Source organism: Cebus imitator, unplaced genomic scaffold, assembly GCF_001604975.1.
Source record: "Cebus imitator isolate Cc_AM_T3 unplaced genomic scaffold, Cebus_imitator-1.0 Scaffold342, whole genome shotgun sequence".
Taxonomy (NCBI): Eukaryota; Metazoa; Chordata; class Mammalia; order Primates; family Cebidae; genus Cebus; species Cebus imitator.
The window spans coordinates 269,257-282,236 of NW_016107657.1; the positions used below are offsets into that span (position 1 = coordinate 269,257).

The 12,980-nt window shown below is 43.1% G+C and overlaps 1 protein-coding gene across 12 annotated transcripts in view; it reads left to right on the top strand.

Moving 5' to 3' along the window:
• FHOD3 (formin homology 2 domain containing 3) overlaps positions 1-12,980 on the top strand; it is a 487,025-nt gene that overhangs the window by 48,085 nt on the left and 425,960 nt on the right. For all 12 annotated transcript variants that reach the window (XM_037730378.1, XM_037730382.1, XM_037730380.1 and 9 more), the window contains exon 2: positions 4,604-4,710. In XM_037730378.1, coding sequence (XP_037586306.1) covers positions 4,604-4,710 — 107 coding nt within the window. The remainder of the gene's footprint in view (positions 1-4,603; positions 4,711-12,980) is intronic.

Genomic DNA, 12,980 nt, shown 5'->3' on the forward strand with positions numbered 1-12,980 from the left:
AGACGCAAATTCTTCTTTTTTTCAGTTGAAGGACTCACTAGCACAAATGGGATGGGCTTGCCCATTCATTAGGGGATCAGGGTTGTGACATCTGGCTTAGGAGGTAATGACACCTTCTAATCCTGGAGGGGGGACTCGGGCAGTTCTATGGAGGATGCTTAGTCTCCGCTAATGACAGCAGAAAGAATATAACTGAGGATGAACGTCCACCCATTTTGACAGTTGATTTAGATGGTGTTTTATTCTCTTCTGTGTTTGATTTGTGTGTTATACTTACTCAATGAAACTATCTGTTTGAGGGAAGGAAGTAATTATGTGTTCCTTGGTGCCCTGCCTGTGCCTGACATATAATTTTGTTAAAATTGAACTGTGGAAATGGTAGTAGTTAATGCTGCCCAGAATATGAGAAGAGGAATGGCAAGAACAGGCCATTGTGCTAAGGTTTGAGGATTCTGTTGTTGGAGGCTGGGGAGATTATGGGGCTTCCTGTTACAGTCTGTGGCTGGTGTGACGTACTTTGAGGCAGATACCTGACAGGGCAGGGTGAGTGTCCAGGAAGGTGAGATATTTGTCTTGGGCTACTAGTAATAAAATCTGAAGATGTGAGATGGAAATGACATGCAAAATAGCCCAGATGGGGCTACATCTGCTGGCCACCAGTACATCCCTACCTCCTTCCAGTCTAAGGAGAAGACCACAGAGCTTACACAGGGCTGGTGGAGACTGATAAGCCTGGGTAAGGGTCTCTTAGTCTTTTCATCTCTGCTATCTTCATTTTAGGTACCTCAACTGAATGGCCAGGAACAATATGTGCTGGTGCTGGCCTGGGTGACCTGCAAGACTGATTGTCAAATTCTCAGGAATTTTGTGAGCCACTTGTCAAACATAGGTATTACTAAAAATTAAATTGGCTAGGCACAATGGTTCACGTCCATAGTCTTAACACTTCGGGAGGCTGGTGCGGTAGGACTGCTTGAGGCCAGGAGTTCAAGACCAGTGTCTGAGCAACAGTGAGAGCCCTATAAAAAAGAAATAAAAATAATAAATAAAACTAAAAGAAATTTAAAATATGTAAGAATTATAGAAACTCACAATTGAGCAGATTATATTACAAACAAAGGTTATAGACATTCACAGTGTATCACTTCCTAATTATTTTACTCCATTCTGCTACCTCTGTTCTCCAGGCTACTTAGATCTTACAGATCTGTGTGGTGGAAATGGTATATACTGGTGAACTTCTGCACACCTCTTTCTATCCCCATGCTCAGTGACTGCGCATTGGTGGCTTGACACAGGCTCTGGTGGAAGTATTTATGCCACATTCATGTGCGTACTTGGCTTCTCTCCCAACAGCACTTCTTCTTGCTCTTGGTTCTCTCCCTCTGTCCGAGTGTGGACCACAGACTCAGAATGACTCAGATCTCCTTGAGGAGAAGCAGAAACTCTTTATCCCAATGCTTCTCTAGGCTCATATGTTTCCGGGGGTTGAGGAAAAGCACATTGTGGTGGCTTAAAGAGCTTTCATCATCACATCTTTCAGTCTGTTGATTATATGTGGGATTAAAAATAAGCAAAAGTGTTGATACTATCAGCTGAATACACCAAATCAGATTTCTTAGTTAATAACAGCAGTAGAAATTAAAGCAAGAATGAGCTGCCAATGATTACAATCAGACACATGGTCCACTGTACATGTTAACAGGTCCAGTTTCCACTGGAATTTTCCACCCAGGATGGTAAAGTCTGATTTCAGTCCTGCCTGCTGCTTCCATAGCGTAGGGGAGGCAGCTCCTGCGTGTTTCTCCAAAACCCTGGGCACACCTTTGACACTATGGTACAGAGAGTTTGGCTAGCTTGTATTAAATGCCTTCTCAAATCAGATGATCCATCTATAAGGTGCTGCTCAAGAATGCTGAAATTCCCCAGCAAGCCTTTAGTAATTATGAGGTACAGTCTGCTATTAGAGAAATAAAAGAAGTGAATCAAATAGGATTAATCCCTTCAAATGACTGAACTAGGTATTTCTCACAAGTAATAAAGAAGAAATCTCTTTCATTCTGTTGCGGATAACCAGAAACACGGAACTGCAGGGTCTCTAACAATAATTAACACCCTGCTATAGCTGCTGCTTCTAGACAGTATGACAGTTTGCATTTCTTTTGTTGAGGATAATAGCAAAACTTTTCTATCAAAACAAAAACTGATTCCTTATTTGAAATCTCACTTATAGCAGATTATCAAACATTCATCCAGATGTTTTAAAGTAACTACATATTTGTTTCCACTTTTCCCCAAGCTGTCATTTTGGAATGATAGCCTAACTCAATGAGAAGATGAATTGGGTCACTCTTATAGCTCAAGAAATCAGGCATGATTGTATAAATTTAGATTTCCTCATAATATTAATCTCAATCTTCTTTGGTAAAATTATTTTCCTCTATTTTTAAGTGTAATCATTCTAGATGTAGTGTAATGCTAACTGCTACCTGTAGTAACCTTAAAACCGTAATGAGTTAGCACAGCAAAACCTCATTTCTTAATCTTGTCACAGTCCAGCATGGGTCAGTGGGTCTGGACAGCAAAGTGCTTTCTTCCATGCAGTGACTCAGGAACCCAAGCTCCTTGCATTTGGGGCTCTGCTGTTTTCTAGGTTTCAAAGTCTCCTCTGGCTCCTCTGCATCTGTCCATAGACAAGAAAAGATAGGTGGACAGTTGTGCAGAGGTGTTATGGCCAAGCCTGTTGGGGGCCTTCTTCACTTGCATCCAAATTCTGTTGGTCAATACTCAGTTACGCAGCCAGAGCCCAACTAAAAGGCAAGGCTGTGTGCCTGGGAAGGAAAGGGAATGGCAGTGGCAAACGCATGGCATTTGCTTGGTCATACCAGAATACTCAGGTAATACAAGCTGCATTTTTCCATGACAAAATTTTCAAGTTCTTTGTGGGTCTTGGGCTGTAGAGAGCGTGCAGAGTGTAGTGCTTGAGACCATGTCCTCAAATCAAACTGCTGGTATCCAAATTCCAGCTCTACCATTTACTAGATGATGAATTGGGTAAGTAACTTAGCCTCTCTCTGTGCCTCAGAGTTCTCACCTGTAAAATGAAGAAACTAGTAGAACATATAGAGTTTGTGAGAGAACTAATTGACTTCCCATGTACAAATGTTTAGAACAGTGCCCAGAACATAATGAACAGCATGTAAGTGTTTGTTAAATAAAATTTTTGTCTGGGTGTGGTTGCTCACACCTGTAATCCTAGCACTTTGGAAGGCTGAGGCAGGAGGATCACCTGAGGTCAGGAGTTCAAGACCAGACTGGTCAACATGGCAAAACCCCATCTCTACTAAAAATAAATAACAAAATTAGCTGGGCGTCATGATGGGTCTTGTAATCTCAACTACTTAGGATGCTGAGGAAGAAGAATTGCTTGAACTCGGGAGGTGGAGGTTGCAGTGAGCTGAGATCACGCCACTGCACTCCAGCCTGGGTGACAGAGCGAGACTCTGTCCCCCACAACCCCAAATAAAATAAAAATAAAAAATTTTAAAAATGAGATCAGTGTGCATGCTGGTAGTCCCAGCTACTTGGGAGACTGAGGTAGGAGAATCACTTGAACCCAGGAAGTGGAGGTTGCAGTGAGCCAAAATGAAGCCACTGTACTCCAGCCTGGGTGACAGAGCGAGACTCCCTCTTAAAAAAAGAAAAAAAAAAAAGGACAGGCACAGTGGCTCACGCCTGTAATCCCAGCACTTTGGGAGGCTGAGGCGGGTGGATCACGAGGTCAAGAGATGGAGACCATCCTGGCCAACATGGTGAAACCCTGTCTCTACTAAAAATACAAAAATTAGCTGGGCATGGTGGTACGTGCCTGTAGTCCCAGCTACTCAGGAGGCTGAGGCAGGAGAATTGCTTGAACCTGGGAGGCGGAGGTTGCAGTAAGCCGAGGTCTTACCACTGCATTCCACCCTGGCTCCCAGCGATGGAGCGAGACTCTGTCTCAGAAAAAAAAAAAAAAATATCAGTAACAAAGAGACCTAATTTCTTGTGTGTTATGTTGTAATTTGGGTATATTGCCACTCAGTTGGAGGATGTTTCAGTTCAATTGTAAAAATGCTTTATTGAGCAACATTATTTGTAATGTGCAGAATATGACTGTAGAATCTGAATAAGCAGGCTTCTCACTGAATCAAAGGAAATAGCATATTTTCCCAACCAAATTTGCCTTTTAAGCTCTGTGACTCAATACATGGTCACATCAGCATTGTGATCTTGATTTCCACTCTTGAAATGCCAGGTCTCATCTGTGCCCCTGAGGGTGGAAAAAGGTTCTGGTGTGACCCAGTGCCCAAAGAGCTCCTTCAGTGGCCCAGGGCACAGAGGGTGCTGTCAATACCACTCTGTTAAGAGATGCCTCATCCATCCACTTAGCATGCAGATTGTTCCCAATCTATTTGCGCTAACACACTACCTCTTCAAGTTATGATCCACATTTCAGGATATTGCTTGATCTTACAGAACACATGAAGGCAACAAGATATGATTTCTCCATATGTAGTTCGCATCTGAGGAGCAGGTTGGGCATAACGGGCTCTTTCTCTTGCAGCTGGATGACTGCGCTCTGCAGCTCTCTCACAATGGCACCTACCTGGACTTGGAGGCCACCCTGGCAGAGCAGCGGGATGAGTTGGAAGGCTTCCAGGATGACGCTGGGTAAGAGCAACTGTTGACCCTGCTGACTGGTTCCCGCCTGCTAGGAAATGGGGATACATTGAGGCCTTAAAATATTTAAAAGGAACTACCATGGCTTTGACCTTCTCTTAATTCTCAATCACAGATGAGGGAGATGTTAGTGACACATCAGTGGTGACTGCAGACCCGTTTCCATTTTGAGCAACTTTTCTTGATGGGTACTCGGGAGTAGTCTTTCCTAGGAACATTTCTGATAATCAAGAACATGGTATTTATATTCTAAGTTATTTTAAATTAGATATCACAATTAAATAGATACTTTCCAGCTGGGTGTGGTGGTTCACACCTGTACTCCCAGCTACTTGGGAGGCTGAGGTGGTAGAATTGCTTGAGCCTGGGAGGTCAAGGCTGCAGTGAGTCATGATTGTGGCACTGCACTCCAGATTGGGTAACAGGGCAAGAACTTGTCTCTAAAAATTAATAAATAAATGGATATTTTCCAGATTTTAGTGAATTCACAACTATTTTAGACATTGTATTCAATGATAATCTACTGGATATTTTCTTAGCAGATGCTCTAGTGGATAGTCTTATACGGTATCATCTTTTAAACTCATTACTATGGAAAAAATAATTATTAATTATGTTAACTAATGTCAACTTACTTTTTACCTATACCTAGAATTGCTTAATACTTTTGCTGAATAAAGTCTGAATAAAGCAATACACATATAAAAAATCAGAGATGTGCACAGGAAGTGAAACCTCTCTGGGAATATACCCATATAGCAACCATTCTTATATTTATTAGATTACTGAAATAGCCCCTGATGAGGCCCCACCTTTCTCCTTCTTATTTTTATTCTTTATTTTTTTTGAGACAGGATCTTACTCCAGTTGCCCAGGCTGAGGTGCAGTGGTGTGATCTCGGCTCACTGCAGCCTCTTGAGTAGCTGAGATTACAGACATGTGCCACCGTGCCCAGCACGCTTGCATGTGTGCGCTTTCTCTCTCTCTCTCTCGCTATAAAATTATATATATATAATTAATCAAATTTTTTGTGTATGTAAAATTTATGAAATAAATTTATAAAATTTTATATATATGTAAAATTTACATAAATTTTACATATATATGAAATTTATAAAGTAAATTTGTAAAATTTTATATATATATAAATTTATAAATTTTATACGTATAAAATTTATGTATATAAAATTTATATATATATAAAATTATATATATATAAAATTTACAGATATATATATATATATATATATAATTTTTTGAGATGGAGTCTTGCTCTGTCACCCAGGCTGGAGTGCAGTGTGGCATGATCTTGGCTCACTGCAACCTACACCTCCTGAGTTCCAGCGATTCTCCAGCCTCAGCCTCCCAAGTAGCTGGGACAACAGGTGCACACCACTACACCCAGCTAATTTTTGTATTTTTTAGTAGAGACGGGGTTTTGTCATGTTGCCCAGGCTGGTCTTGAACTCTTGAACTCAAGCAATTCGCCCTCAGCCTCCCTAAGTGCTCCTTAAGTAGGCTGTGAGTCACTGTGCCCAGCCTACTTCTTATCCATCTTAAACCAAGTATATCTCTGATTTCATCACCCTCCTCAACTTAAGAGCTTCCTTGATACTTTCCAAATAATGCTCAACTATCTTAATCTGTTGTCCAAGAGCCCCCAAAAGTTGTTTGAAACTACCTTGCCTGAGTTAAAAAAATGGTCCACTGAATACTATCTGGGAGTATTCATTTTTCATGAATAGCTCAGTGAATGGAGAAAAATTGGAACCTTCTTAGTGTTAGTTTCATGTAGCTATTTGACTTTAGTATGTACTGATGGCTTCCTGGGTTTCCCCTGTTTTGACACCCTTCACAGCTTATGGTCATTGATTGTGCTGCTAGTTGTCCCTCTTCTCTGCCGCTAACACTTCACTAGGTCAGAACCATGCTTGTCTGAATGTCCAGTACTTGGCATTTTCTCAGCATGTTTTATGTGCTTAGGGAATACTGGTGGCCAGGTGAATGGCGCAGTGCCAGATGGATTCCTGAATAGCATGGCCACGCACACCAAGAAGACCAAGGTCAGTGTTAGGATTCAGCAAGGTGCTCTGAGGATACCCTTCTTATCTCCAGAGTGGTAGTAAGGGGCACACCAATAGTATGTGAGAAAGGATCTTGGAAACCACTATAGGCTGTGCATATAGGACAGGTATCTTAAGTCACACCAGATTCTACTCATTGCTATATTTAAATTAACACTACTGGCTGATAGACTTGGGGAAATTCCATTGCAATAGTTTTTACCAAGTATTTGACAGTGCCACCCTTTCATATAAGATGTCAGAATGTAGGCTAGATGATAGTCTAATTGGATGACTTCATGGCTCATTGATCAAACAGACCCCCAGGAGTGTTATGAGTAGATCATTGTCAGCTTGAGAAATATCTCCAGTGGTGTTATGCTTGATGACCTTGTCCTGTTTCTTCTTTCTTCTTTCTTATGAAAACTTAAATGATTTGGAGATGGCAGCTCAGAAGAAAAGTGCTGATGTGTTGATAAAAGCATAAGACTAAAGGGTGTGGGAGAAAAAGAACATATTTGGATCAGCTGCTATGCCAGGTACTATATTAGGCTACCTGTTCAAGGGATCTTTAGTAGTTAATTATCATAATAGTTGTGTAATTGGATTTTATTGTCTCAATTTTTCATTTGAGACAACCAAGGGTCAGGAGTTAAATTACATGTCCAGGGTGGCAAAGCCCAGTTTGAACACAGGTGTGACCAATTCCCAAGACTGTGCTCTTCTGCCATCCCAGGGGCTTCTGGGCAAAGGTACTTTAGGTTCTATGCAGCATGTACATTTACACCTTTGGTGGCATGAGGCTGGTTCTCGCGAGGACAATTGGTCCTGTTCTAAAACACTGTCTCCAGTTGAAACAGCTTTGCTGTCATCATTCATCACTGGCACTATAGTTCACCCTGGCAACATCTGCCTCCAGATGCTGGCAGTTCCTCCATAGCTGCTTCTAAAGAGTCAGGGCATCCTGCTGTAAGCTCCCCAGAGTAGATCCTGGTGCTTGTATTCTCCCTTTCTTCTCTTCTGAATCATCGCTTGGCCATGAGTCCATCCAATAGGTAGAGGTTGGATCCCGTTTCTGTACTCTAGTCACTAGGGTTGCTGGGAGAATGAATTATGAAAGTTGAGAAAATGGGACTTAGACTTGGGAAACTGCAAACAGAGGAAGGTAGCCCAAACAGAGGAAGGTAGATACACATTTAAAATATTTTTAGAAAAATTTAAAATTTTAATTATTTTTGTTGGGGTCTTGCTTTGTCACCCAGGCTGGAGTACAGCAGTACAGTCATAGCTTACTGCAGCTTCCACCCCCCAGGCTCAAATGACTCTCCTGCTCTGGCTAATTTTTATATTTTTTGTAGAGACAGGGTCTCCCTATGCTGCCCAGGCTGGTCTAGAACTCCTAGACTCAAACAAAACTCCTGTCTTAGCTTCTCAAAGTGTTGCAATTATAGGCATGTGTAGCTACATGTTTGACAAGTGTGCCCCCAAAGCACCCCAGGGTGAGGCTTTGTATCTTTGAAATAGACCTTTTAGTTCCTTTCCTAGATGTGTGACATTTGACAAAGTCTGTGTGCCTCCCATGAGAGGGAGTTACAATATAATTACTTCCCAGTTAAGATTTGCTCTTTGGAGGTATGAAAATGGCAAATAGAATGCCATTTTTTCTCTGATTTCTTTGTGTCAATTAGAGCAAAATGTCTGCTACTATTGTGATCATCTAATGAAGATGTATGAGTCTTTGTGAAAACTGTGGTGTTTTTCATACCGTGTGCTCTGCCTGAGTTTCCTGGCTGGAGGAGTTTCTTTGTTCTCGTCCATTACCCTGTACTTTTATGCCAAGACTAAAAATTAACTCGTTTAGAATTATCACTCAGGCTCTAGCTATTCAGAGAAGAGGAGAAAGACCTTCAAAAGTAGAAGGACAAAGTAATTATTATGTTAACAAAATAGAGCCAGGTCTGTTCATCGCCTTCCAAGGCCAGGGAAATTAGCAAGCATGACTTGGCGCAGCAGACACAGAAGTAGCAGCCTCCAGGTTATTCTTCCTGATGCTGTCCTTGTGTGGCCTGGGGCAAGCCACTTTACCTCTGATAGAAATTTATAAAACCAGGACACTTGTGACCAGGCGCAATGGCTCACGTCTGTAATCCCAGCACTTTGGGAGGCCGAGGCAGGTGGATCACGAGGTCAGGAGTTCAAGACCAGCCTGACCGATATGGGGAAACCCTGTCTCTACTAAAAATACAAAACTTAACTGGGCATGGTGGCAGGCACCTGTAGTCCCAGCTACTTGGGAGGCTGAAGGAGGAGAATTGCTTGAACCCAGGAGGCTGAGGTTGCAGTGAACCAAGATCGTGCCATTGCACTCTAGTCTGTGTGACAGAATGAGACTCTGTCTAAAAAAAAAAAAAAAAATGAGGATACTTGTAACATTTATTTATAGAATAAGGAAAATATGATCCAATCCCAGTTTTCTTCCTCTGTGAACAGGGGTCCTGATGGGGTCTCTGGCACCTGAGGAGAGCAGTGTTACATAATGGTTAGGGACACAGGCTTTACAATTAGTCTCATGGCTGTTTGACCATGGGGATGTAACTTCTCCTCTCTGAACCTCAATTTCCTTATAATTGGGGCAATATAAGATCATAATACTGCTGCTTTGGGTTGTTTTGAAGTAAAATATGATAATATATCTAAAACCTCAACTAGTTCCTTACACGTAATACACCCTCAAAACTGTTAGCCCCTGTTATAACGATAGTCTGATCCTGGGAAGATGATACATTGAAATGGGAACCACTGGAATTTAGATTCAGAGGATTCCATGCAGGTCAGGTGCCCTGAGATCTTGACTTTTAGTTAAGAGACTTTGATGGAGGTTTGCCGACAGGGCTGAGCTGGCCAGAACCCCACTCTTGCCTGTGGCTACCCTCAATGTCTTTGAAAGGAAACCAGTGCCAGCCCAGGTCCACAGGGCACTGTCATGGAGAAGGTGGTCTTTTAGGCAAGGCCGGGGGAGATAGTGGCTTTGAGTATTTGGAAGGTACAGCAGGTGGGAGTATGGCTTGAGCCAAGAGTGGACCTGAGAAGCACAATGTTTCAGGGACATCTTGAGGATGAGTGTGGTAGCTGGACATGGCATACACATTCACAGGTGCTCCTAACTTCAGTTAACTTGGGGCGATCACCTTTTCCTCAACATGCCTCCCTTCAGGCCTGTGCCACAGGGTTGGCTCTGAAGATTGCTGCTCTTAATTGCTGTGTGATGCTATTCACTTTCTCTCATCTGCCAAGGGGGCTGGTAGTCCTTCCACCCTGGGCCCAGGTGTCTGTGTGAGGCTGGTGGCTTAGAAATCACAGTTGGATGTGCATCTGGGAAAGGGTGAGAAGGGCCATATGAAGGCCCATCTGCTGGGGTACGTGGGTCCCACCAGCTTTGTGATTGACCTGCTTAGGGGAACCTGGGGGGTTTGAGACTGGCTCTGCTTTTATTCTTGGACACCTGACTTCTCAGCCTGCATATCATGGGCTCTGAGGCCCCTGAACCTCTGAGGTTTCTGTACAGTTTGTGGGTTTGTGAGATTTTGGTGGGGAAGTATCTCAAAGCCTTCATCAGATTCTCAAAGAGGTCTTTGCATCTCAAAATATCAGGTTTGAAGGAACAAGAAGCAGTTTCTTCTTCTTATGATATAAAAGTTAACCTCACCTATTCACACATTTGTCCACCTTTTCTCTGCATCTTAGACTGGTGGAATGGGAAATCACTGAATAGACTTTAAACGTAAGTCTAAAAATCGACTGAACCTAAAAAACCAAACTGAAATAAGCAACCACAAAACCCCTCAGTTAAGAGAGAGATTCTGAGGAGGGTGTGGAAGGGAAGAAAGGTAGATTTTCTCTGATTTTTTTTCCTCCTAAGGCAGTTATCCTGAGCGGAGGGTGCAGGTGTGTTGGCTGAGGCCTTGTGGCTAATCAGTGACAGGTTCGAAGGAGCTCCTGTCTTCATATTGCTGTGCAAGGCTCAAAGTGCAGACCATCAAGTTCTGCCCCTGCTCTTAGTCGGGGAGAAAGTTGGCCTTTTCAAACCAAAGGAGCCATTAGGGGTGAGTTCAGCTGGGTTGAGTGGGTAGCCCAGAGCTCCTGTACCATCTCCAGGTGCCAGAACTGCTGAAGTCTAGGGTCTGGCTTCAGAAGGTTTGGAGTGGGGTTCAGAATCTCACTTCAAGCCATCCAGACCGGGCACGGTGGCTCACACCTGTAATCCCAGCACTTTGGGATGCCAAGGTGGGTGGATCACTTGAGGTCAGGAGTTTGAGACCAGCCTGGTCAACGTAGCAAAACCCCATCCCTACTAAAAATACAAAAAATTAGCCGGGTGTGGTGGCACGCACCTGTAGTCCTAGCTACTCAGGAGGCTGAGACAGGTGAATCGCTTCAACCTGGGTGGTGGAGGTTGTAGTGAGTCGAGATTGCACCACTATACTCCAGTCTGGGCGACAGAGCAAGTCTCTGTCTCAAAAAAAAAAAAAAAAAAAAGCTGTTCAGGTGGTTGGGTGTTTGGGAACCTGCAGCATAGGTTCTCAGTCTTGGAGAATATTGCCACCCCCTTGAGGAACTTTAAAGCCCTTCTTGCCACTCCCAGCCTCAGGCCCATGAAATCAGAGCTCAGGGGGAGGGGTAGGCCCAGGCAGAGGTGATTTTCAAAGCTCCCAGGTGATTTCAGTGTGCTGTCAAAGTTAAGAACCACTGAGTGAGGAAGACAGCATTCCTGAGAAGTCTTCAGTAAGTCAGGGGAGAATGAAGTAACTCCCATGCTGAATAGACACTGGAATCAAAGGTTCTAAATGCCTTTAAATGCCAGGATGTATGATGGGCAAAGATGACATCAGGTAGGTTTGTGGGTTGGAGTTAGAAGAAAAATGACCTGCAAAGAGAGCCCTCAGAGAACTCCTTAAGTGATGAGGGGCTTTGGGTGCTGGTGAGTGGGAAGAACTTGGAGTAGGAGACCTTGGTCTGATGTAACCCCCTGTGGAGACAAGCAGGGAGTGCCCTAATGAACCTAAACCTGGTAGCCGAGGAAGGTGAGTGTATTGGGGTCTCGCCCAGGATTGGGGATGGTGCCAGCTGGTGTAGAGGGGGACAGGAGAATGGAATGGACACGTGGCATTAGAGGAATAGTGCACAGAATGGTGGACTTCTTAGGGAAATAGGTGGTAGAGTGGAGGCAATTTTGAAAAGGGGAGGAGGGGTGTATACCTGTTAGTCTGAGATTATGGCAAGCCACACACAGGCCAGTGTGGGGTGGCTAGTGAGAAATGTTGACCGGGCACCCTGGTGAGAAGGCTGGAGGACTGGAGAGGCTGGGGGTGTTTCCATGGAGGGAGCTATGGAGTCTGGAGGTCTTGTCCCGGAGGGTCAGTCACAGGATGCAGGTGAGGAGAGGACCAGGCCCTGGCTGTAGGGACTAGAAAGTTAGCAGTCACCCAGGAGGCAGCACCCAGAGCCAATGAAACCATAACCCAGGTGTTGTACATCAGTAAGAGACTCGGGTTACCCACATGTGACAACCCAAATAACAGTGGCTTAAAATTTTTATGACTATATTTTTATCATGGAAAAAAAGTGGATATTAAGACAATGAAAAGACAAGCCACAGAAAATATTTGAAAAACATATGGATTATGTATCTAAATGGTGGAGTACATGTATCTAAAATATACAAAGTACTCTTAATAAGAAAACAACCTGATGAAAAATGGGCAAAAGATCTGAGCATATACATCACTAAAGATGACATTCAGATGTTAAATAAGCATATGGAAAGATATCCAACATTACATGTCAATATAATGTAAAATGTAAATTAAAAAAATGAGATACCACTACACATCTCTTAGAATGGCTAAAATAAAAAACACTGTTATCACCAAATGCTGGCAAAGATGTGGAGCAACAGGAACTCTCATTCATTACTGGTGGGAATGCAAAATGGCACAGCCACTTTGGAAGACAGCCTGGTAGTTTCTTGAAAAGTTAAACACAGGCTTACCATACAATTTGGCAATCATGCTTCTGGGTATTTACCCAAATGAGTTGAAAGTGTATGTCCATGCAAAAGCCTGCACACATTTTTGCAGCAGCTTTATTCATAATTGCCAAAATTTAAGGCAGATGTCCTTCTGTAGATGAATGGATAAA